Genomic DNA, 26,801 nt, shown 5'->3' on the forward strand with positions numbered 1-26,801 from the left:
AGTTGTAAACGTTTACGTAGTAACTGTCTTACCGCGTACACAAAAATGAAGATCTTTACTTTGATCTATAAGAATCGTGCAGAACACAAAATATCGATAGATATTTTAATCGATAATTTCTGTTGCAAACGATATCACAATGTATATTGGTATGTTTATTTTGTAGAATTTTTTTATTGCTTTTGTTGCATATGAGGTTATGTGAAAAGAGGTTATGTATAAATTACTATGAATGAAAGGTCTTGTAAGAATCATTTTATTCTGTTGAATAATGGGAGTTGTGTAACTTTCGTCAAGCTCTACATATTGCTTTGAGAGGTAATGTTTTTCAATTTTTATTTTTTGTTCGTTAATAATCTGCAGCATCGGCAACAATTTATCTGGATTTTAGTTTAAACTTACACATTTAAGCCGTACACTCACTAATTATTTATTAATTATCCAGTATGCTAGGTCATTTCTATCGGATAATATGTTATTAAAGTTTGGGTAGTAAGTTATTTGGAGTTTTTCAAACGAAGTTTATTCAAAGCAGGAACTACGAAAGTATTATTGATTCAGAGTTTTTAAAATGAAGCTCTCATTTTACGCTGTTACGTTAAAAAAAAAAACCACCATATTAATTGAATTAATTTTCTCCTTAAGAAAATAGTTTGATAGGTTAGGTTCTGTTACTAAACCTACCGGGTTGGTCTAGTGGTGAACTTGTCGCAAATCATCTTATTTTGAAGTCGAGAGTTCTAAGGCTCAAATCCTAGTAAAGGGAGTTAGTTATATATGGATATGAATTGTAAGATTGTGGATACTGGTGTTCTTTGTGGTTGGGTTTCAATTAACCACACACCTCGGTAATGGTTCATTGGAGATTGTACAAGACTATACTTCATTTACATTCATACATATCATCCTCTGAAGTAATACCTTACGTTGGTTCCAGAGGTTAAACAGAAAAAAAGAGATATTCTATTACTAACTCATTAGTGCATATTATTTAACATAATATTTAAAAAAATTGTATTTAGAATGAGGTGATCATTACTTTCGATTATAAACGTTCAACTCCTTAATCTTTCTGTACTTGAAATAGGATAAATTATTTCATTAGGTTATACAGATGGTTGCCCACCATTATCCTCCCCCCATTTATTTTTTGTGTATTCTGGCAGAAAGTTGCATTAGTGTTTCAGAATAAATATTTAATTGTTAACTTAACATTTTTTTAAATTTAATAAAAAATGTACAAAAAGTCCAACTTTTTTAATATTAAAAAAAAAATTACATTGGCAAATATTTATTGCATGGGCCAAGAAGCGGTAAATCTTCCAGAATTGCTTAAAATATATTGTGATCATCCATTTTCACTTTTTCCACCATAAAAATTCACATACGTTGTTTTCAAAAAATTTGTTGCTATGCCTGATTTAGGCACAATTTGTTTTTGGTTACCCCTATAGTCAATAGTTTTGAGTATGCTCTATAAGTGGATCAGTAAAATTTTGCAAATGGTTTACAGTATTGTGCACATACATAATTTCTGTTCAAATTATGACCATTGTATGCTGTCCAGAAATTATTATTGAACTTGGTGCCGTGTACTTCACTATAATCGGTAATAACATGTCTGCTGAACAGTTATGTTCTGCAATCATGAAACATTCCCCCATTTCATGGCATAACCCTCCGCACCCCTGTTGCTCCTGAGAGATTCTGCCAAAATTATTCTTCCTCCTTATGAATAGAGACTCGTTGATCTCTGCTGTCAGACCCAGGCCACCAATTACATAATTTGATTTTAAAAGCTTCTCAAGGCACACTTCCTGTAAATAGGTAATCTCTATAGTTAACAGCTGGGTTATAGTTGATATTTAATTCAGTGGTCAGTCGCCTTGTAATTGTTTATCATATTTAACAGTAAAAGCAGGGCCTTCAGATTTACTGAAAATTTTAGGGTAGTGTAAAGTTTACTGTGGTTGGTTATTGTAATGAGTTTATTGATATTAGCAATTCTGATAATTCAGTGCTAAGTGATGTATAATCATCTGAACTTAGCTTATTATTATTCCTGTGATAAAGATTTATCCATTAACTTGGCATCACTGACGAACACTATGTCAGCATTTATTTTTATATTTATTTTACTCTACATATACAATTATATGTCACAGTACCTTGTAAAGATATGAATAGTTTTTTTATGTGCTAAGAGCATTTTTTTTAATTTTCAGATTCAGTTATTTCAAGTGAAAAGTAGAATGCTTAGTTGACAATCTTGTTTTATTGTTTGTTATTTATAAGTTATTCTTTTTTGTGATTATACTTAATATTTTTGTTTGCAGTATCTCCTTTTTACTTATTTTTTTCAGTGTTTTTTTTTAAATTTATTATGTGGAGAATTCTCTAATATAATGGTAAGTGCTTTTCTACCTGCTGAGTTGAAGCATTGTATGTAATGTATAGCATTACTATACAAAGGTGTATATTGATTTGTTGCAGTGTGGTCAGAACTGCTCTGAGAGAAATGATGTTGCTACGCAGCTAGTTCCTAGGATGAACATTAAGAAAGTGTCACTTGGACTTTGCATGATGATACACATGTATTTAGTTCATTGAAAAAAGAGACAGCAAACTGCTGCACTTCTTACTTTCATTTGTCAACCTAACATGAGGGGTTTATTATTCTTGAAGTTACTGTCATTTTTGGGAATCATTTGTGACTTATGTCAGATCTTCAAACATTATGGTTATGACACATACAAACAATATGTGTTATTGTTTTTCTTAGTTTGTTAAATTGCAAAATATATTACTATATTGAATATACCAAAGGAACGGGAAAATTTAAAGAGAAAAAAATTAAAGCTAAATAAAAGCTTAATTAATTAATTTTATTTACATCAGATTTAAGAAAAAATTATCCCCTTTACTAATAGCCACCTTATAAGCATTATATATTAAAAATGGAATCCTTCTAATGTCCACCTCTTGTGAGTACGCATTTTTGAATTATGCTGACCAGGGAATGTCAGTTTTTCAAACTGACCAAACTATTTCTGTCATACCAGTTTGTTTTTTCTTAGTATTGAGGATGTTTCTTCAAAATTCTTAATCTAAGGAGATGATGATGACTAAACTGTTAACATAACACCCTACAAATTGTTTCGGCGCAGCCACTATTTTTGTATTACAATTTTACAGTGAACATATGTTTATCACTCTACAGCTTTATGTAGACTAATAACAGCAACTTGGTGCAGTTTACATACACAGATATGCTTATATAGATCACAGTCTTGCCAACATCACAACCTTTGGCCCACCTGATTATGAAAAATATCACGGTTTTTATTTTTTAGTAAGATTAAGATTTGTTGTTTATTAATTAAATTTTTGCCTATTTACACCCAAAAATGTTGCCATTTCTTTTATTTACTTTAAAAAAAAAAATAGTAATTCAGAGTAGCTAACGTGCATTACTTTTATGCAAATTTTATTTTAATTTAATTTTTTAATTTGATTTGATGATTTACTCAGAAGCTTTATAGGTATTTGGAATGAGAAATTTTGTAACCTATGAAAAATACCATGCGTAACCGGTATTCAAACTCAGGAAATCTTATTATACTTCAATCAGTAGCAGAAAAGATTCATAAACATTCATAACTATCATGAATAATTATTTTTTTCAGAAAAATACTTAAAGTAGATTTCTTATTTAGCTAAATTTGTTTAGTAATATATCTTAAAACTAGATAAAAATTAAAGCTGAGCAAAGCCTCATCAGCCAGTAGCAATACTGCAATTTATGCAAGTACTAATCCCAGGTTTTTAATTTTCGAATTTTAAGCTTTTTCTTAATTGTTTTATTTTGTTTTCAGAATAAAAAAAACATAAATATTCTCATTGAAATTTTTTGTATTCGTTTGAAAATATTTTGTGGAATTGCACTTTGTTTTGGTTTGATTGTCAATTAATATCAGTTCACGTAAGAATTTGTAGAAATACTTTGTCATCTGTTTTTTAGCATAATTTTTTAAATCAGTTTTTACTGTTAATATTTGCATCTTAAAACAAATTTTTATGTAAAAGTGTTGTTAACATGCTATTGTGTTAACATGCTATTAAATACCAGTTAGCATGTATTGGTAGATTGTATTTATTATCTTAGTTTGTTTGATATTTTTATTATTTTAATTTATTTATAGTATAAGTTTTAATTAAAGTCCCAGTTTTTAAACATAAGAAGTGTACAGGAATTTATTTATATAATTTTACCATGGTCAATAGCATTTATTCTTAATAAGCACTGTTCTATGATTACTTTCACAGAAATAGTTGTTATTAGAACATTAATATTTACACAATTGATTCAACTCAACATTAGTAATTTTTTTTTTTATTATTATTAAAAAAGTAGTTGTAAAATTAAAAAAAAATTATAAGTGTTAAAGCTGGGTTTTATTTTTCAGGTAATACCAAAGTAAAGTAATTAATATGAATATAGCATTAAGATTTGTAAGACCTATTTTACAGTTAAGTAGACGACAAAATACTGTAAATCAAGGACAATTATTTTTTTATGGCCAATGCCATAAAAGTAAAGGATTTTCTAAAGTTTCGAATTTGAGTGTTTGTCAATTAGCACTTCCTGTTAGTGTGGATAAAATAAATGTAAGATTTTATGCAAAAGGGAAAGACAAAAAAAAAGGTGATAAGAAAGGTAATGTTTTAATTTATAACATTGATTTCTTGTTGTCTTTGTAATAAAATAATGTTTAAATCAGTAATACCATATGTGAATCACATTTTATATATTATCTGTGCGTTTTATGAGCTATTAATGTTAGACCTAATTGAAACATGATCAGCTATTATTACCTACTATTAGAAAGGAACTGCCAAAATAGCATAAAATGTTTCTTACAAAAGTTCTTCAAATTTTATTTTAATTATTGTCTGGTTGATATTTCTACTAAAAAGTGTACTCTAATAGTAAATAAAAATTGCCTGCAGGAAAGGAGAAAAATATTTTTTTTGAAGTTAGGTTCAAAAAAAAGCCAGAAGGAGGGTGGAACCCCCTTGCACCATTGTTTCTAAAAATGGTTATAGAAAATATTATATTTAAAAGTTTTTGTTTAAACGCAATATGTATGTAGATTTAAAAAAATTATCATAAAAGATACATGTTTCATTTTTTGTACTATTTTCATCTTTTTTCATTAAGTGTGTTATAAGTAAGTTCAGATTTATTTTTCATTAAGAAAGGGGAAGCACATTTCAAGTGGAGTTATAACAGTCATCTTAGATTCTAAGTATGTAAACTGATAACTTAATTTTTTTTGTTTATTACACCCTATTTTGTAGAAAATAATTGTGATACAATTCTGGTATCCATTCTGTTAAATTGTTCTGGTAAGAAACCACTTTTGCTCCTTAACGTACCTTTCCAGAATTTCAGTAGGGCTTCATTTCAGTTGAGGAGTGAAAATTGGGGTAAAATCTTTCACTATCCGTAACCCACTAATGAAGCTTTTCAAATCCATGTTTATATGAACTTCTTTTATAATGCTAATGAGAGAAATAAATCTATGAAGTTTAGCAGATTAAAAATTTAAGTGGCTGGCATTAACATGTTTAACGGTAGTGTTTCATTGATACAACATACAGAACTCAACCAAGGGACTGATGATGTGTTCATGTCTATGATAAAATCCGTCAAAGGTCTATGATATTTTATTTTGCTCTTATTTGAGTTCAGACAGCTGACTTCGGTTAATTTGTATTTTACTGTTACTCAAGAGGTTTTGTCAATGCTATTGTTAAAGTAGTCTGTGGTTGTCTTACTCTAGCAATTTGAACTTTTTCCAAAGTGCTCATTTCATCCTTATGTTTTCCATATTTCATTTCATGTTTTTATTACTTTCTAAATTTGAGATATTTATAATTAATTTTTGTTTAGCATATTAATTACTATTCCCTAGTAAGTTAAATAAGTAAAGGCAGGTCTAGAATTAATAATTTTTATATTTTTATTTTACCTAATCTATTATTTTCTAAATAAAAATTTTGCTTTGACAAACAAAAAAATTATTACAACTGTGGAAAAAAGGTAATTCATTATGACAGGTGATGCCATGAACCTTTTTGTTTATTTTGATGTCTTTTTTTTGCTTTGTGATATCACATCTTGTTGTTTGTGTGTGGGATATGGAAATGGAATTGTGTAACTTATTAAAAATGCCATGCCTGACCAGGATTTGAACCCAGGACCTCCGGATGAAAGGCCGAGGTGCTACCACTTTGCCACGGAGATCTACTGTCTTGAATTAGTCTCTTGTTTGGCCAACATCTGTATATTGCTTGCTATGAAAGATTACGTCACTTGCTTACAATGAAAATATTGTTCAACAGTAGAATTTTTTACTCAGTTGTATATATAGAAAACAGTTTACTGTAATTATGAATGAGATGACCAACATTATAATTCTCTCAATTTCTAAATTTCATGTATGGAGTATGGATAATTTATAAAAGTTGATTTAGTCAGTGAATGAAAATATTATGATAAAAAGTATGACATACTTTGTTTACACCTTACTTCTTGCCTAGTGATGTAGTTACATGGCTAATGCTACCTTGTTTTATAATATATCTCACTGTAATTGGACAGTGAGATATATTTTTAGTTATTGTTAATAAGTAAAAATAATAACTAATAACAAATTAACTAATTTAACAATAACTAATTTAACAAATTAATGACTAAAATCTAGCACAAAGTTCAACATAAAAGAAAAAGAAAAAATGTAAAAGAATAATTTTTAGCAGCTCCAGCCAGGGTTTCTTGAGTTGCAAAGAAAAAAATCATTAAACTTGAACATTAGGATTTTGAAAAAAAATATGAAAAACACTAGTTTTCTAAAAGCAATTTACATTTTTAAAGATGATTTTTGCAGCATAGAATCATTTCGCATTAAAAAAGTAATTGAATTTTTAGTTTATTATATATTTTTGAAAAACATTTTAACTACCAATTAATACCATTTTATATTAGACGCTATAATCAGCACAACTTAATAATTTGGTTTGTCTATCCATAAATGCTATAGTTTTGCAATGCAGAAAGTTAATTTTGTGAAAAGGATGAAATCATTGTGTCATCTGAAAGTACTTAAATTTCATATCCTCCAATGAAATCAACTATTTCTTCTATCACTTTAAGATATTTATCTTATTATTTATCTATGTTAGAATTGATAATAATTTATGTATCTCATTTAGGCACTCTATTAATATTTAATTCTGTAAGTTAACGTTTTTTATTATTTAATCTATTGTAAATAACTTTTTATTTTATTTTGTTTTAGGTAAAAACAAGGTTATTATTGATGAAAATATTCTGGTTGGTATTGTTGATGTTGAAAAATTACATGCACAGATGCAAAATTCTATTGAAAGTCTAAAAGAAGATTATGTTAAAAATTTATCATTAAGATCAAATGCAGGTAATAAAGCTATATCTGATATATAAAATTAGATCATACCTCAGACTTTTTGTATTTATTTATAATGATTTTGATTTCCATTAAGAATTTTTAAAATACAACAAAATGTTTTGTTATCTCTACACTCAGTTTGCTGCTAACTAAATTATATACTTAAAATCACAGTCTTGATTTCTGGCTTGTGCTTATCATTTTTCATCAATCACAGTATAATTACAACAGGAGACATCAAGTTCAGCACTAGTTACCAAGGGCTTTGGTCACCAAGGGCTTTGCCCTTGACAGACAACTATTTAGGAAGAAAATTTAGTGGAACATTAAAGTACGTAAGTATATAACTAAAGAATTATGTAACAAAATTATTTTACTCTGAGTAAAAGTTTGAGATAGAAGACCCAAAAGGCCTTTTATCTCTGTTTCCTCTTCACCAGTTGTAACTGAGATATACTGACATCAATGCTCCTTACAAAGAAATCATAGGGCCAAATTTTATCCAAATCACTTCACCTTAATATCAAGAAAAATACAGTCCAAACGAATCTTATATATATATAAAGATTCGTTTGGAATTCTTCAGTGCTAAAATTTTATGTTTTTATTTGGTTTGAGAAGATCATGACTGTCAAAATTGGCAAGTTCGCTGACATCTGGAACTTGACCAGATTAGCATACTTTCTCTTAGATGATAGTATAATTATGAGTAGACTCATATTTATATTTAATTTAGTTCTATAGCAAAAGTGTCTATTATTTATACTCTACCTGTAATTATTCCATTTTATTGTAATTTATTGGTTACAGTAAAGGGCTTATTTAATTGGAGGAACATATCATCATGTTTAGTAGTGCACCAATATTTAATAATTTTTTTTGTATTATTTTTTCTTTGTACTTACAGATATGAAGAAGCTTCCTTATAGCTTTTAAATTGAAACTTGGGAGTAAAGTTTGTAATAGCTAGAGTAGGGAAATAACAAGTTTATGAAAAAAGTTAAATAATTGTTAAATATTCTGTTGACAAAGGGGCTAGAAAAAGATTTCAAGATTTCAAAATTTAACAGAGTTAGATTCTATATTTAAAGCATAATGTGAAGTGTACTATGTGTAGTGCTGTGTTAGATAATCAGAAACAGAACATGCACATCACATAAAGTATATTTCTTTTAATATATATAGTGTAATTATACTGGAAAACACTGTAATTCTTTAGACAAATAGTTGGCAGGGAGACAACTAAAAAAATTATTTTCAGGAAAAAGTTGAAGGACAAAGATCTAGAGAGGATGTATGTGATGGATGAATTGCATTGAAAAGAAAACAAACAGAATGGTGAGCCAATTAATCTTAGAATTAAACATGTAATCATCAGTATTATTTCTGCCTGAAAAGCACAATGAAATGGTTTTATCCATATTTAAAGTTAAATGCATCCCGTCCATCTAGTGAATCATTTTTTGATTACTATAATAGAGTTTTCAATTCCTTTTAAATAATTATCTCAGATATACATATAATTTCAGATATACATATAATTTTGTTGTCTCCAAATAATGTTACAATGAGTGGATCAAGATTTTGAGGCAGGTCATTAATAAAAGTAAGAAAAGCAAGGGACTGACTTCCCTGAGGTACTCCATATTATAAATTTTACATGTGGACTCTTATCAAAAAAAAATATGTCAACTAGTTGTTTGTTCATCGAACTAGGACAAACTGTCCTGGTTTCCATTATTCTACGATTAATTATTCACTTGATCAAGACTAATAAATTGAGACATTTATCAATTTATATATGATCTTTAATTTTCCACAAATTTTATTACATTGTTAATGAAATATATGATTTAAAGTAAGTGTCATATTGACTATGAGCTCTGAATTCAAACTGAACAATACAGAAATAGTTACAGACATGAAATAATAACATTAATAAACATTGATTTACAATCACAATAAGCTACATAGATGATTGGTTATTTTATTGTAACATTATAATTGTAAATACATGAATCATACAAATTGTGGGTAATAAGTACATAATATAACATACAATGTTGTATTTTAACAATATTAACAAATATTAGTTTATGTAATTATTAAAAACCTTATCTTACATGACTTCACTAATTATACATATTATACAAATAACAATAGTAAAACTAAATAAATCATAACTAAATCATAAGTATTAAAATAATTATACAAATGTAATAAATAATAGTTATCATGCTCATAAATATCTAAACTTGGTTTATAAACCATATTTTTATATACATTGAATATCTGTTGATCAAAGCTAATGATTTGAATATTTTCTTGTGTTGTTTGTGTGTATAGAGTGAAGATGTATCCAATGGCCGATACATAAATCGTGCCACTGACAGATCATGAGTACAATTCTTAAAAATAGAATTAATAAAAAATAAATCTAGGAAAATCTATTCCTCAAGATCAATCAGTACATTATCACTGGTGTCCATTGCACCTAATTTATTTAAATAATCTTATAATATATATGTTGTATGTATGTAGTATTTATGTGTGTATATATGTAGTATAGTAATAAGTCATTAGGTTGTTTTGGAGTGTAAGAGCAACATAAATGTGAAAACACAGTTAAATTAATATAAATATGCAGAATAGATTTTAATAACAATACAATAATTATGCGCATAATATAATAATCATACTATGTGAAAACAAATCAAAATGACATTACAGTAACAGTAATATATAAGTAATTAAATTAATCAGAATATAATTATCATTTTAAAAAATATTTATTTCAAAATATCATTTAAGTCAATCATTAGAGATTGGTAGTAAACATATTATGCACAGGTCTTCATAATTGACCATTAGCTGTGTTTAAATCAAAGGTTGTCAGAACCTTACTAGGTTGTCAGAACCTGGATATACTTGGGTGAGAATTCCAAATTTCCCAGAACCTGGATATACTTGGGTGACAATTCCAAATTTCCAATACATGGGTGAGGAATTTTCATTGGTAATTAATACTAAATTTCCAACACAAATGCTACAGGAAGGGAAAACACTGATTGCGTTGTTGAAGATAATGTAGATGTCTTTAGACCATTGTCTCTAAATAAATTATACAAATCTTTTTGGAGTAGTTGTCAGCAGTGTAAGCGGTTAATTTCAATTTTTTGGTAATTGGGTTCAGGCAAAGAGGTGAGTGGACATCCAATGAAAAATGTCCTGATGATAGAGTTCTGGATCTCTGTAATCTATGGACATAATGAAAATAAGATGAGAATTGAGGCAGGCTTCAATTTGAATTAAAACTATATAATTCTTCAAAATTAAGGATTGTTTGTCCTATTACGCGATGTATGTGATCTTTGACGCTCTCCTGTAAACCACCAAAATGGGTAGAAGGAGGAGGAATAAGTTACAAGGTTATACCTTGTGTGGTTGAAAATGCTTGAATGTCTGATTTAAGTTTTGCTGAATTCAAAAGTAGAAATAAATCATAAGGGATATTTTTGTGCAGTGGAAGTTAGAACCATTATCAGAAAAGACTTGAGTAGCGATACCCCTACGTGATATAAATCTTTTAAATGCTGCAATGAACGACTGTGTAGTCAGGTCAGAAATTAATTCTAAATAAATAGCTTTAGTAGAGAGATATGTAAAAAGTGCAATATAAGATTTAATCAAGGTCAGACCTCTGCCTGTCGTGACGAATCATAATTGGACCGTCGTAATCTACTGCGCAAGTAGAGAATGGTCAAGATGGGATTACTCTGGAAGGTGGTAGGTGATCAAGCTGTTGAACCTGATCTTTTGCATTAAATCAAAAGCATGTCATATATTTACGAATGATAGAAGAATTAATCTTCTTACCATTTATGATCCAATATTTCTGACGTAAGTAATGATGTGTTAATTGAACACCAGAATGCAAAGTTGCAAGTGTTCAGCATTGATAATTAATTTCATGATGTTTGCATTTGGATGTAAAATAATAGGGTGTTTAACATGGTAATGCAATACAGAATGTTGTGATTTGCCTCCTACACAAGTAAGCCTACAATATCCAAAAATGGATCAAGTTTACATCGATTAGAAATAGTTTGATTATTTTTAAGATTGTTAATTTCATTGCCAAAATGCATAGATTGTGATTGTTGTATAAAGGTAAGAGTATTATTTATTTATTGAGTATTATTTAGTTGGTTTAACATTGTGGAGAAATTTAAAACTGAGAATAAATGTGTGAGTTAAAGTGTGTAAAGATAAAAATCTTTCTGTGTAATCGAAAGCAACAGTAGATACAATGATGTTGACATAGTTCTGCGTTTCTATTAAACATTCAAAATTCACATTACAGTTATTAAAAGTAATATTATTTTTTAGCCAATGGGAGGAAGATTGTAAAAGCCAATAAGGACCATGCCACCAAAGTGACATATTAAGTAATTTTCCTGGAGTACAACCTGTAGACAATACATCAGCAGGATTATCAGAGGATTTGACATAGTGCCAATTAGCATTTGAAGAACTTTGTGGAATTTAAGAAATTTTATTACTTATTAATACTTTCCAATTAGATGGTTGTTCATGAATCCAATTATGTACTATTGTAGAATTTATATGTAAATGTATCTCATCAAAATGTACATTTAATTACCTTCAATAACAAACTACTAAAAGGTAAACAACCACACAGTTCAAGTCATAATGTTATTTGTTTTAAAGGGGCAAGTTTTGATTTACAACACAGTAGATTAGATGAAATTGTATGGTTAGCGAATACAGTTCATATATAGATGCAGCAGCCATAACCGTTTATGGAGGCATCATAAAATCCATGTATTTGAATTGAATTAATCTTACTACGATTGTTAGGTTTTATGGATTGACTTGAGCCATTGTGATAATAGTGTTGGGTAATATTTCGTCCCAATTAATTTTAAGTTGTCGCAGTAATTGCATAAAACATTTATTGAAAAATAGAATAGGACCAATGATTCCTAAAGAATCAGACACCTGTAGAAAGAATGTTTCTTTAAGCGTGAATTTTAGAATCATTAGAATGAGTACTTTGAAAAAGTAGTATGTCTGTAGAATTATTCCATAGAATTCCTAAAGTTCATAAATTCTGTTCTTGATTAGAAGGAATGGAAGAATTTTGATCAGAAGAAGAAATGAAGTGATTATTTGAAAACCATTTATGGAGTGAAAATCCATAATGTTGTAATAATTTAGAAATATCAATTTTCAATTGAATAACTTCATTTAAGTTATTTGAACCTATTATGAAGTCATCAACATAAAAATCATTTTGAATAGCCTTACCAGCTAATGGAAAATCATGAATGTTATCTGAATTAAATATCTTGTAGCTAAGTATGGTGCACAAGCGGTACCATACGTTGCAGTTCGTAATGCGGATTGTTTTATTTCTTGAGCTGGAGAATCATGTCAAAGAATACAATGTAAATTGGAAGGTTTAACATTAGTTAAACCTAGCGATTCCAATACCTGTCTATACATTTTAGCTATGTCTGAAGTAATGATGTAATCATGGATTCTAAATCTAAGTATGATGGAAAACAAATCTTGTTGAACTACAGGTCCTACTAAGAGTGTATCATTGAGGGATAGGCCATTAGTGGTTTCAGCTGAGCTGTCAAAAACAACTCGTAATTTAGTTGTTATGCTCAAAAGCTTATGTACTGGGTGATGGGGTAAATAGTATACGCTTGATTTGTTAATTAACAAATCATCAGAACTAAGTAAAGACATGTGATCTAGTTCTAAAAAGTGGAGTAGTTCCTTTTAAGGATGGAATTATTAGTTAATTTTTTTTTCTAAAGATAAGAATCAATTTTTAGCATTAACAAAAGAGTCACCTAACTGAATGTTATTAGCTTTGTGTGGTAATGATGTGACAAATCTGCCTTGAATATTTTGAATAGTGTTAGATAGAAAATGTTTTTCACATTCAGTGGTTTCATTAACCGAAACATTATCAACTTCAATTTATAAAAAGTTTTCGAGTGTAGTTGAGAGCTTTGTGTCATTGTTACGAGTAAGAAAAGGTGCAACAGTATTATTGCTCTTGATGTTATTAGGAAGGCAACCACTAAGTATGTATCCTAACTTGGTTTCTTGAACAATAGTATATCTGGAATTTTGAATGAATTTCCCTGGCAAAATAAGATTCAAATAGAATTGAGCTCTAATCAGGATGTCAATGCTATTCGTTGTGTTTAAATAGGGATCTGCTAGAAATATATTATAAGGAAGATTGAAATGTAAAATATAAAATGTGTTTGAAGGAAGACTGTCAGTCAGTTATATCTGGTAAAACAGCACATTGCAATTCAAATGTTCTTATATTGAGAGTGCAATCTAAGTTTAACACTGTATTCAGATTGTGATAATGAGTTACTTATACCTAAAATAGGAAGATCGATTTAATAAGTTTGAGTCCTAATTTTTGGGCAAAACTCTAAATGAATGACTATTACCATATATATATCATTTGTGTTGCATGTAGCCTTATATTGATAAAATTATATTTTTGTTTGACTGATTCTTAAATGAACAGTAGGTATTAATTTCTTAGGTAGGTAATTAAATATTCTTACGTTAATGATGAAACAGTATAACTTAAATATAAAAAAAATTAAAAAAGATATTACGTAATGATGATGTAGATAAAATTGTTGCGAGCCCTTTTATCATATGGAATTTGTTGGATATGAAGATTCTTCAAATTTCAGATCATATCTGTGGTTGGAGGACAAACTGTACTGGTTCCATTATTCTAACATTAATTTGCTGGTTCAAGACTAATAAATGAGACATTTATTAATTTATATTTATATATGATGTTTAATGTTTTCAAAATTTTATTACATTGTTAATGAAATATATGATTTAAAATAAGTGTATTGTTGACTGTACAAGCACTGAATTCAGACTGAACAATACTGAAATTTTCATATTTACATTATTAATATAAAATATCAGCTATTAACAAGGTTTGTTTAATATAGACAAATTTATTTATTCTACAATGAGTAAGAAGAACTATAAAATTATATATTTATTTACCTTTACGAATAATAAGGAGGAGATGAAACATGAGTCTTAACATTGTTTATGGTTGGTGAGATATGACTAATCAATTTATCATAGCTGGTAAGTTTTTACAACAGTAAAAAAATTGTTGAACTAAAGCAAATGCTTAACGAGATTGCAAAAAATTGAAAATGGAATTTATTTGTTATCTACGTAATTTAAGATATTTTCTGAAAAAAACTGGGAAATGGCTATTTCAGTTTATTTTTCTTAAACTATGCAGAAAGTTTATTAATGCTTTATACTTTTTAAGAAATATTAAAAGTTGATTTTTCATAATTCTTTCAACTACATTTTCTAAAGTAGTAGAAAATGTCGTCAATAATGAAATTTATCCATAATTTTGTAAATTATGAGCTGAACGTTTTTTTAAAAGGGAAATTACAGCAGAAGTCTTAAGGCACCTGGGAAATACTTTGTTGTTGAAAGATTCATTAATTAATTTTTTAAGAGTGATAGTAGTATCCATGACTTGTTTTAAAATTGTGGGAGTAATTTCATGATACATACTAAGTAGATATTTGTTATATGTAGAATGCAAGTTTTAACTTCCTGGGAATCTATAGGATATAAAAATACTGATTCATCAACAAAACTATTTAAAGTGAATGGCTTTATTTGAAGTTTATCAATTATTGTGCTATTTGAAATACTGGAAAGAAAATTATTGACTTCCTTTCTATCTGAATATGGTATGAGATAACAGAAGTCATCACAAAAAATTTTAATCCGTTTGTATTTTTGGTGGTCATCTAGCCTGTTTTATTTCCAAATCTGCTTTATCTTTTGATAATTGCCTACAGAGGTTTAGATTACTTGTTGGAATTAGATATTAAATTATCATAACATAAATAGTATCAATATCTTTAGCATAAATTCTTTTGTAATCTTTCAAATAATTGTGGAAGTTATTAGACAGATTATATTTAGACATTTTATGATTTCTTAGTGTAGAGCTAAGAAATCCATGATTTTAAAATTTCTTTAGTAATCCATGCATTTTTCTTTTTATGTTTAAACTGTTTCTTTTTTATTAAAGGGCAAGTTAAACGAAAGAAACCTGAGATGCACTAAGAAAATTGTTAATTTTTCATTGAAGGTGATTTTGTTATTTCTGACAAGGTTTCCAAGTTTCTGATTTAATCTTTATTGATCACCCTTTTGAAAAGGTGATCTTTTGTAATCATTGTCTCGACGCACATTTTCATTAAATGATGATGCTATTGCAATTTGATAATTGCAATCTGAAAGACTAATTTGCAGAAACAAATCAAATATTGCATTTTGCTAAATCCATAAAAATATTGTCTGCACAGGTGGCTGAGGTCCTTGTAATTCTGATTGGGTGGGAAATAGAAATATTTAGACCTGCTAACTCAAATTGTATAGTTCATTTGTCACAAGACTAGAATTCTCTATAAAATTAATATTAAAATTGCTACAGACTGTGACACTGGATTTATTAGGAATTTAAAAAAAACATTTCCATTAGGTTATCTAGACAGATTTTTAAAAAAAATCTGAAAGTGATTTACAAATTACCATCAATATCAGATTTAGAGCAGAGCATTCAATTGCACAGCATTAAATGCTAACTTCGTGTATGAGTGTATGATAACTTTCAACTTTATTAAATATGTAGTCTTTAACAAAAATTGAGACTGCTACATTTCTATGTGCAGTTTTATAAAAAATCTTCAGCAAGCTTGAAATTACCTAGCTGAGAAATGGCTATGTGTTGGTCAGTCAGTGTTCTGAAAAACATGTAAAATCTGGAGGCTTGGAAATAAATATTTCAACTTCCTTGATTTTATTTTATAGGGATTCAATATTTATATGGGTAATCTTCATTTTAAAATAAGGTTTTTTGAGGAGAAAGAAATAAAGTTTGATATTTTATTGTTAGAATTAATATTTTTTGGTAAAGATATGTTAATATTAATTATTATAATAGAGGTAGATGGAATTCTGTCATGGGAGGTAGCATTAAAGGCAGAATCATTTAAATGGTAGAAAAAGGATTCCCTTCTTCATTTATAAAAAAATCCTCCTCAAAAGTTGCAAAGATAGAGTTTTAACCAAAACTGCTATGCTACTTAAATTTTAAATGGCCGCCATGACACTTTGCTTTAGATATGGACAGGAGAGTGGTGTAATATGATTCAAAATGGGTGAGATTGTTTTTTATATTAAAAGTACACTTGCGTCAAAGTCAGCACCACACTTACCAGTGGCTACAGTGTCCGGTGTCTGAACACAAGGAGACATAGGAGAGTTAAATTTTTTAAATAAATTTTCTCAGTGGTTTTTTTTTTACACTTTCTGTTGTAATTCTTAGAAATGATGATTTCTTAGTAAATTATACTTTGTAGTACGTGATTACTCATAGCCCTTACCCTGGGTGATAACAGATAGGAGATTATTTTTTAATTTTATTGTAAGAAAATTTGAGAAACACTTTCAGAGTATTTGGATATCTTGTTACCTTGTAGCGGAGAGAAAATTGAAAGATTTTTCCTAATTATGTTTTACTTTGATAACCATTTTTCTATAAACTTTCTCTTTGGTGTTACTGCAAAAGAAACAATAGAATTTTTTTTAAGATAAACCTTTTGATTCAGGTTTTATATTTCATAACCTCATGATATGATATAAAAAAAGATAAGCGAAGAGTTATATCTCTTTAAAAATAATTCATAGATAGTGATAAAAATATGAAAATATACCGAATAATAGGTTAGTTATACTGCCTAAATACTTGTGTAGGCTTCATAAAGTCTTATATTGTAGGTTGTCAACATCATCAGTTGGAATTCTGTGAAGCTTGATTTTTTTTCAATTTCTTCATTAACTTTTAAGACCAATCTTTTTACTTTTCTGAAAATGTCTCTATAACTTGTCAACTCCCTTCTTTCTTCCTTTCTCCGTTTAGCCTTTGGAACCACTGTATGTTAGTTATATCTTACCACTGTAAGATATAATGTAAATAAACTGTAGTCTTGTATAGTCTCAGTTTGACCATTCCTGAGATGTGTGATTAATTGAAACCTAACCACCAGAGAACATCATGATCCACATGAGAGTATCCACGATTTAACTGCCTTTACTAGGATTTCAACCTTAGAACTCTAGACTTCGAGATCAGCTGATTTACTATGATTAGTTCACCAGTCATTTTGATATTACAACTTATAAAAAAGAAGGGCATTAAAAAAAACACAAAAAAAAAACAAACCCATAAAATTGATTATCCATTTTTCCATTTCATCATTGGGTTATCAACTCCCCTCTGTCATTACACAATATGACAGCATTGTCAGAAAGTGGAAAGTTATATTTTTCTTAATATTGTGATGCATATGTCTGTGTCTGCTACTCTTCTGAATGCTTATGTTATCACCAATTTAATAGGACAGGGCTTGTTCAATTCCTGTAATCAAACGACACAGAAAAATTGTTCAATTTTTTTTGTTGTAATTTTGTGTTTGTTGTTAGCAATCTAAGTTGGTAAATTAGTGAATTTGTATTTTATGCAAGATCAGTGTATATATTAATTGCTTGTGCTAAATGTGAATTTTGTTTACTTCCTTATGAAAATAATCCAAGGGAAGGAACAAAACTACTTGACATAAAGTAAATGATTTTGTATTAATAACATGAATGGGAAATAAATTAACTTCTTTTTTTTTTAATTTTAGGTTCCGTAGAGGGACTTGCAGTAAAATTTGAAGGATCAGAGTATAGACTTCAAGAATTGGCCCAAGTAATTAGACAAAATCCAAAATCAATTATATTGAATATGTCTGCATTTCCTCAAGCAATACCTGCTGTTCTTGAAGCTATTGAAAAATCTGGTATGAATTTAAATCCTCAACAAGATGGAACAAAATTGTTTATTCCTGTTCCTAAGTAAGAATTTATGTATATCTTTACAAACATACTTAACTCTTACTATTTCCTACATTGTTATCTATCTTCTGTTTAGAAAAAGGATATCCTTCATCTATCTATTAAATAACCCCATTGCTTTAAATATGAGTCATGTCCTCTAAGTCTAGTTCAAAATCTACAAATAAACCTATTCATAGATTAATTTTTTTTGTTTACCTAAAATTCGTGCTGGAGAGATTCAAAACTGCTTTCTGTTAGATAACTACATAATAAGCCTAATGACAGAAATACTTAAAATTCTCTTAATACTGTTAAAATATAAAACACAAAATATATCTACCATTAATGCTATGTAAATTTAAGATTAATTTTATCCTTCAGATGCATCATTCATAAAATCTCTGATCAACTAATTTATTTTCCAGAATTCATGTTTTTTCTAGATTTCACTTTTGTTTTAACTTAGTTTTAAATTTTTTATTATATAATTTATATTCGTTTTAAACCTTATTTAGTTTTATTATTTTAGTGTTATTTTACCTTTTTATTAAAGGAAATTCTGGGCGATGATAACGCACAGGCGTTTTTCGCCCCCAAACAAAAAAAAAAAAAGAAAAAAGAATTCATGTAGTTTGGATTCTTAAAGTAACTTTTTTCCTTAAGTAAATTTTCAGCTTTTCACATTGTTTTTAATATATATTCTTCATCTGATTAACTGATTTCATTGACTCTTTTGCAGTTTATAGAGTTAAGTTCTGCTGGTTTTAATATACATTTTCTTTCTTTATTTTTTTTTCTTCAGTCATTTGACTGATTTGATGCAGCTCTCCAAGATACCCTATCTAGTGCTAGTCATTTCATTTTTGTATACCCCTACATCCTACATCCCTAACAATTTGTTTTATGTATTCCAAACGTGGCCTGCCTACACAATTTTTTCCTTCTACCTGTCCTTCCAATATTAAAGCGACTATTCCAGGATGCCTTAATATGTGGCCTATAAGTCTGTCTCTTTGTTTAGCTATATTTTTCCAAATGCTTCTTTCTTCATCTATTTGCCGCAACACCTCTTCATTTGTCACTTTATCCACCCATCTGATTTTTAACATTCTCCTATAGCACCACATTTCAAAAGCTTCTAATCTATTCTTCTCAGATACTCCGATTGTCCAAGTTTCACTTCCATATAAAGCAATACTCCAAACATACAGTTTCAAATATCTTTATATCTTTTCCTGACATTTAAATTAATTTTTGATGTAAACAAATTATATTTCTGACTGAAGACTCGTTTCGCCTGTGCTATTTGGCATTTTATATCACTCCTGCTTCATCCATCTTTAGTAATTCTACTTCCCAAATAACAAAATTCTTCTACCTCCATAATCTTTTCTCCTCCTATTTTTACATTCAGTGGTCCATCTTTGTTATTTCTACTACATTTCATTACTTTTGTTTTGTTCTTGTTTATTTTCATGCGATAGTTCTTGCGTAGGACTTCATCCATGCCATTCATTGTTTCTTCTAAATCCTTTTTACTCTCAGCTAGAATTACTATGTCATCAGCAAATCGTAGCATCTTTATCTTTTCACCTTGTACTGTTACTCCGAATCTAAATTGTTCTTTAACATCATTAACTGCTAGTTCCATGTAAAGATTAAAAAGTAACGGGGGTAGGGAACATCCTTGTCAGATTCCCTTTCTTATTATGGCTTCTTTCTTATGTTCTTCAATTATTACTGTTGCCGTTTGGTTCCTGTAAATGTTAGCAATTGTTCTTCTATCTCTGTATTTGAACCCTAATTTTTTAAAATGTTGAACATTTTATTCCAGTCTACATTATTGAATGCCTTTTCTAGGTCTATAAATGCCAAGTATGTTGTTTTTTTTTTCTTTAATCTTCCTTCTACTATTAATCTGAGGCCTAAAATTGCTTCCCTTGTCCCTATACTTTTCCTGAAACCAAATTGGTCTTCTCCTAACACTTCTTCCACTCTCCTCTCAATTCTTCTGTATAGAATTCTAGTTTTATCTTTTTGATGCATGACGTTAAACTAATTGTTCTGTATTCTTCACATTTATCTGCCCCTGCTTTCTTTGGTATCCATGACTATAACACTTTTTTTGAAGTCTGATGGAACTTCCCTTTTTCATAAATATTACACACCAGTTTATATAATCTATCAATCGCTTCCTCACCTGCACTGCGCAGTAATTCTACAGATATTCCGTCTATTCTAGGAGCCTTTCTGTCATTCAAATCTTTTAATGCTCTCTTAAATTCAGATCTCAGTATTGTTTCTCCCATTTCATCCTCTTCAATGTCTTCTTCTTCCTCTATAACACCATTTTCTAATTCTTTTCCTCCGTATAACTCTTCAATATATTCCACCCACCTATCGACTTTACCTTTCGTATTATAAATCGGTGTACCATCTTTGTTTAATACATTATTAGATTTTAATTTATGTACCCCAAAATTTTCCTTACATTTTCTTTACATAATTAGATTATTTTAAATAAAAAATTACATTTCTATTAAGATGATTAGAAATTTTTGTAATTTTCATTTTTTAGTATTGGATTGACGTGGTGTAATATTTATTGCCTGTAATCATTTTTATATTCAGAGTATTTTCAAATAAGAATTTAAGAAAATTACTTCAATTAAAGTAAAATTGGTTACAACTAACCTAGCTGACTTCAAAAAAAGTCTGATGTGGACATCACATGACATCATTGTATGCCTATTAAATTACATTACACATTTTTTAAAATGGACTACATTTTTCACTTTTATTTCACTAATAGTTTCTGATTTTTTGATTGAATAATTATTATTTATTGTACATTTTTTTTTACAATCATGGGTTAATAATTAAATAAATCAATATTAATAAATCAGTATATTTAAATTAAAAAAAAGGAGGTGAAGTCTGATTCGAACTAATGTGCCTTCTCTTGTAAGATCCAAATATTTCATTAATTAAAATTTTATTTGGCTATGATTCTGGAACCAATGAAAATAAGTACCACTTATAATGTATCGTTGAAAACCTGTCTATGAGGGCTTATTACTGCAGTTAAGAAAAAGTCCAAAATCTAAATGTTTTTAGGGTTTGGGCTTTTTTGAACACTTTTGGTTCAGTCAATTGCAATAGAAAAAGGAGGTGCACAACTAGATGTCTTGGATCCATAATTCAACATCCTATGGTTAATCGTTTTTGAGTTATGCGAGATACATACGTACGTACAGATATCACACCGAAACTAGTCAAAATGAGTACCATGGCGGTGGGGCACAACAGGAAGATCCTAGAGGGGGTACAGTATGGCTCTCAAGGTAGCAACAGAATATGCCTTGGTGTTGACAGAGACAATGCTGGTGATAATGGTGCAGCCACCTCTTCAGCAGCTGGCAGAGGCTCAAGTGTTGGGCCACCGTAGAGTGCCCAACGGGGACATACATGTAACCCTGTTCCGAGATTGGCAAGCTAGGTGGGATGCATCCACCAAGGGAAGGTGGATGCACCGCCTTATTGCAGATATAAAGTTGTGAGCCGATCGGAGGTTTGGTGAGCTGAACTACTGGCTCATGCAATTCCCGACTGGCCTTGGGGGTCTTCTGTGCTTACCGGTGGGGTAGGAGGAGGGCGGATGACCCCCTACTGCCCTTACTGTGGCGACCCAGAAACCCCAGAGCACGTGGTGTTCTGGTGCTCGCAGTGGGATGAATACCACCCAGCTTGCTTGGCAATTACTGGACTGCTCAGCATGGAGAACATCATTGCCACCATGTTGCAGAGCTCCAACAGTTTTGATACCATCACAGGGTTCGTGGCGAGGTTTCTTCATGAGAATGATGGGGGGATCGGGGATGAGGGACAGCCTCTGCAAAGCTGCCATTCGCACATGCTTGCACAAGTGGTTGTTAGTGATGAAGCATGGGGACTCTTGCACCCCTGAGTAAAGAAGACTGTGTCCTGGCAGGGATGCCCCATTCAAGGTGTCCCCATTAGAGGCATTGGCATAAAGACCGAGTCCTGGCTTTTGGTGTGGGGACCTGGTGGATCCTACTCTAGGAGTTTGAGGCGGGTGCAAAGTAAGATCTGACCAGCGAGCCAAAACGTGGAAGCCTGTTAGAGTAAAGGACACTCCCCTGGGCTATGTAATACTTAACTGCAGAATCTAGCCCAGTGAAAATAAAAAAAAAAGTTTTTTTTAATATTCTTTTCTTAAAAGTACCCTCATATCTAAATAAAGCTATAAGCAAATGTAAATTTGTTATAAATTTGATTTCTTATATTTCTTTACCTAATTCTGGTTTTGTTTTGTGAAAGTATTAGTATGCTTTTTTGTATTATACCATAAAATATATTTATTCTATGTGACCAAGGATGGTTTGATTCTCTGTATATATTAATGTTATGAGTTGGTTTTCTCTAGTAACTCTTTAGATAAGCTATTTAAAACATTTGAGAACATATATAAAAGTTTTTTCAAATATTGTTACTAATTATTTCATTACATATAAACATGCAATAACAAATATAGAAAACAGTTTTAAAAATAAACTCTGATAACTATTACATTGTTTTCATTAACTTGTACTATTCCTATACTTGTACTTTTATTTGTTGTTATTGAAACTGTCATTTTGTTGTTTTTGTTAAATTGCCAAAACCAGTTTCACCCATATGTTTGTGAGATTTCACTAAAATCTATTTCACTAAAATAAATTTTGCTGTTCTTAAGTGCATGTAGAGAAGACATGATTCATCCAAAGGAAAAGGTAGATCTAAATCTGCATTGTTAAATGTTTTAACAAGTTTTGCAAACATAACGCTATAAATATTATTTTAATATGCTTCCCAAAGATTGATCGTGCCAATAAATATTATATATATTTATTGGCAGTTATTGCTAATAGATTTTTATTGACTTATATGTATATTTTTTTTTAGGGTGACAAAAGAATTAAGGGAAAGTTTAGCTAAAAATGCTAAAGCACTGTTTATAAAATGTAGAAGTAACCTCAAAGATGTGCAAGTAAAGTATCATAAAACTATTAAAGGAAAAGAAATAGATGGACTGTCTGTTGATTTGTCACACAGTGCTGCTGATCAGGTTAGTTTAAAGTAAATATTTTTATTTCCAGAAGTATCTGAATACTAGCTAATTATCCAGTCTTTTTCAGGCTACCAAGGGGAGAATTCTGGTCAGAATTTTTTAATTCTTTTTGTTAAAGTTTATCCTTTGTCAGTAAATATGAAAAATTGTTTGTAATCTAGGTGGCTAAGTACTCTGTAGAATTCTAGGTTGAGACATAAATAGAATTGAAAAAAAAAAAGAATAATAAAATCAACTTTTTGAATTTAAAAAATTGTTGTTAAAGATTTAGCTTTAGTTCCCCGATGACAAAACAAATGTATAAAATTAAGAAAGAAATAGATCATGGAGTAATTTCCTTCAGTTTTTATGAAATGCTAAGGTATCATGAAAATGATAATATCCTGAGTAATTGTACTGACAAAACTGGAAATAAATGTATATATACATATAAATACATTTTACGTTTTTATATTTCATGTACTGAGTAATGCAAAAGTTCCTTTGTATTGATTGAATTTAACATACTTTGATGTTTATTTGTCCTCTGATTATCTTCCCTCTTCATTAACACATTACTATAGCACATTACTATAGGTGCTTTAGAATACCATGGAAATAGTGTTGCATAGTTTATGATTTTTAACAGGGAAGTGTATTTCTTTTTTTTACTTTCTCAGCTGTGGTCAGTTTAATAGAATATGTTTTATCTTTCACAACATACCCCTCTCCCACAAGGAAGAAGTTAATAGCTATGAGGTTTGGTGATTTTAGTGGCTTGTTTATGGAGCTTGGACATCTAATCACTTCATTGTGAAAAACATAGTTGTTATACACTATGACAACTTGATGTTTCATCATTGTGGAAGTAAAAATATTTAGATTTGTCAAAATTCATTTGTGTAGGTAGCCAGAATTTATAAGTATTTCTCTTGTCTGTGTTCTTCAAATAATAAGGTCCCAGCTCACTTTAGGCAGATATTCCACACCAGACTGTTACATCAGACTGGTTCAGCTGATTTTTGAGGTAATTATTCTTTTTGGGATACCAGTAAGCAAAATTATGTCTGAATAATTTAAAGGCTGCTTAACTGCCCTATAAAGTATTTAAAAATAGGTTAAGATTTCTTTGACTTCATTACTTTCATTAATTTCAATTTTTCATTTCGACTTCATTTACATTAATTTCAAAAAATACTTAAGGTCTGGATCATCTTCTACGATAGCATTCATTAACTCTGGTATTTAACATTTACAATTTTTCAGTGTAAAATTTTTTTAACTTAACATTCAAATTTGTTGTTCAATAGCAAGCCATCCTCTGGATATTTTTAAACTTTGAATGTCTTCTGTAAAATTTTCTGTTTGTTTTCCTTTTAAGGTCTTCCTGCTCTTGAACAGCCTAAAATAGAAACATGCCACTTGATATATTATATAATATAGATGACAACAATAAATCTATCAACAAACACAGTGAACAGAACTCACCAATTGAGAGGTAGCTTTTCGTAGTTCCTTCCATATAGTTAATATAACAATTTAAATTCTCTTGTAAGTTTTAGTTTAGTAAAATTAATTAAAGCAGAATAGACTCAAATCCCAAACCTGCAGCAATACTGGAGACTTTTGTAGCAACTTTTTCATCAGAAGATGAAGTAGATGATTAATCAAATTAATGATGCACAACTCTATTAAATATATTTTAACTTGCAACATTTTTTTTCCAAATAGTATACCTCCCGATATCTATTTTTTATTGCACTGGCATGTTTCAGAATTGTCTGTTCCAATAAATGATTTAGTACTATTTGCCAATAAATGATTTTGTACATTTAGTAATTTAAATAAACATAAACTTAATTTAATTTAAAGAACTAATACTTTAAACTTATAAGACACACTTTTTTGCTTAGATGGCTTCCACATCTCCCTTTATAGCCACCCCCAACCTCTATGAAGAGCTATCCTTTCCTAAAAAGGGAAGCAGTATGAACTGTTCTATATGTGAAAAGTGACATAAACAGAAATAAACCTTAAAATAAGCACTTTTAACTATCTGAAACTTACTAATTAGGGATGTTAAAAAAAAAAATTAGTATTAAAAACATTATTAGCTCAAAGTTAACTAGAGCTCAATTTTAATGATTAAATTAATTATTTATATCAAAAAAGGATGATAATAATATACCAATAATTAAAAAAAAATTATGTAAAAAACATGGCGAATAACTACAAGATATTCATAAAAATTTTTAAAGATTCCCATGTTTAAATCTATGTACATAAAAATGGGAAAATTTTTACATATAATAAACTACTATTTGGTTAGAAACAAATAAATAATTTAACAGTGTTTTATACTGACCACCAATGATGGTGGATGTACCCCATCCACCATCCTCTTGACCATTGTTGCTGAACTTGATGCTGTATATAAACTCCACTAAATTGTCACTGCGTTTGCATACCGCTAAACATCAAACAAGACTGGTTAAACACTAATTTTCTTATAATCTCTTAACAAAGTAATAGAATGTTAAAATTGCACTACCAAAATGCAGGTGAAGAAGCTCATTTTTACAGTTTTATGGTTAAAACTATTTTTCTTTTTATGTGTTCATAATAAAAGTTTCGTAACAAGTTTCATATAATGTCCTAATAAAGGTAGTTGCCTTTATTCATATTTGAATACTAGATTGTAGATAACAGTGTTCTTTTGTGGTTGGATTTCAATTAACAACACGTCTCAGATATGGTTGGTCTGAGTCCTGTACAAGACTACACATCATGAACAAGGGACATAGCTGCCAATTGGTCACAAATCTAGAAAGCTGCATGAGATATGAGACTTTTGGATATTCATATGAAAGTAATGTTCAAATATGTAACATTCAAAGGGGCAAGTATTTTATTTCAAACTTTTACATTTAATTTATTTATTTTTGTAGGTTCTATAATGAAATACAAAATTATAAAACTTAAAGAAAAATAAAATTCCTTTGTTTGTTTTTTCTAGGTAACTGCAATATGTGATTCTTATGTAGCTCAAGCGGAGAAACTACTAATTTTAAAAGAATCAGAATTGAAAGGGGAATAAATTTTTTTTTTAGGTTTTAGAGATTTTGTACTTTTAGTAGAGTAAATAAATTAATATTAATAAATATAAAATATGATTTTTTTAA

General features: G+C 29.3%; 1 protein-coding gene across 3 annotated transcripts; it reads left to right on the plus strand.

Moving 5' to 3' along the window:
- On the plus strand, positions 1–26,801 carry mRRF1 (mitochondrial ribosome recycling factor 1). Of its 3 annotated transcripts, XR_012757426.1 has the most exons (7): positions 166–318; positions 4,467–4,717; positions 7,365–7,502; positions 18,317–18,527; positions 23,475–23,637; positions 25,001–25,117; positions 26,636–26,801. XR_012757426.1 is itself a non-coding variant. In XM_075373476.1 (6 exons), the coding sequence occupies exons 2-6, from the start codon at positions 4,492–4,494 to the stop codon at positions 26,714–26,716; spliced, it is 819 nt and encodes a 272-aa protein (XP_075229591.1). In that variant the 5' UTR covers positions 1–149; positions 4,467–4,491; the 3' UTR covers positions 26,717–26,801. The 3 variants fall into 3 exon arrangements, 2 of the variants coding, with proteins under 2 accessions (XP_075229591.1, XP_075229590.1); XM_075373476.1 differs by lacking the exons at positions 166–318; positions 25,001–25,117 and adding an exon at positions 1–149; XM_075373475.1 differs by lacking the exon at positions 25,001–25,117.

Source organism: Lycorma delicatula, chromosome 8 (genome assembly GCF_047948215.1).
Source record: "Lycorma delicatula isolate Av1 chromosome 8, ASM4794821v1, whole genome shotgun sequence".
NCBI lineage: Eukaryota > Metazoa > Arthropoda > Insecta > Hemiptera > Fulgoridae > Lycorma > Lycorma delicatula.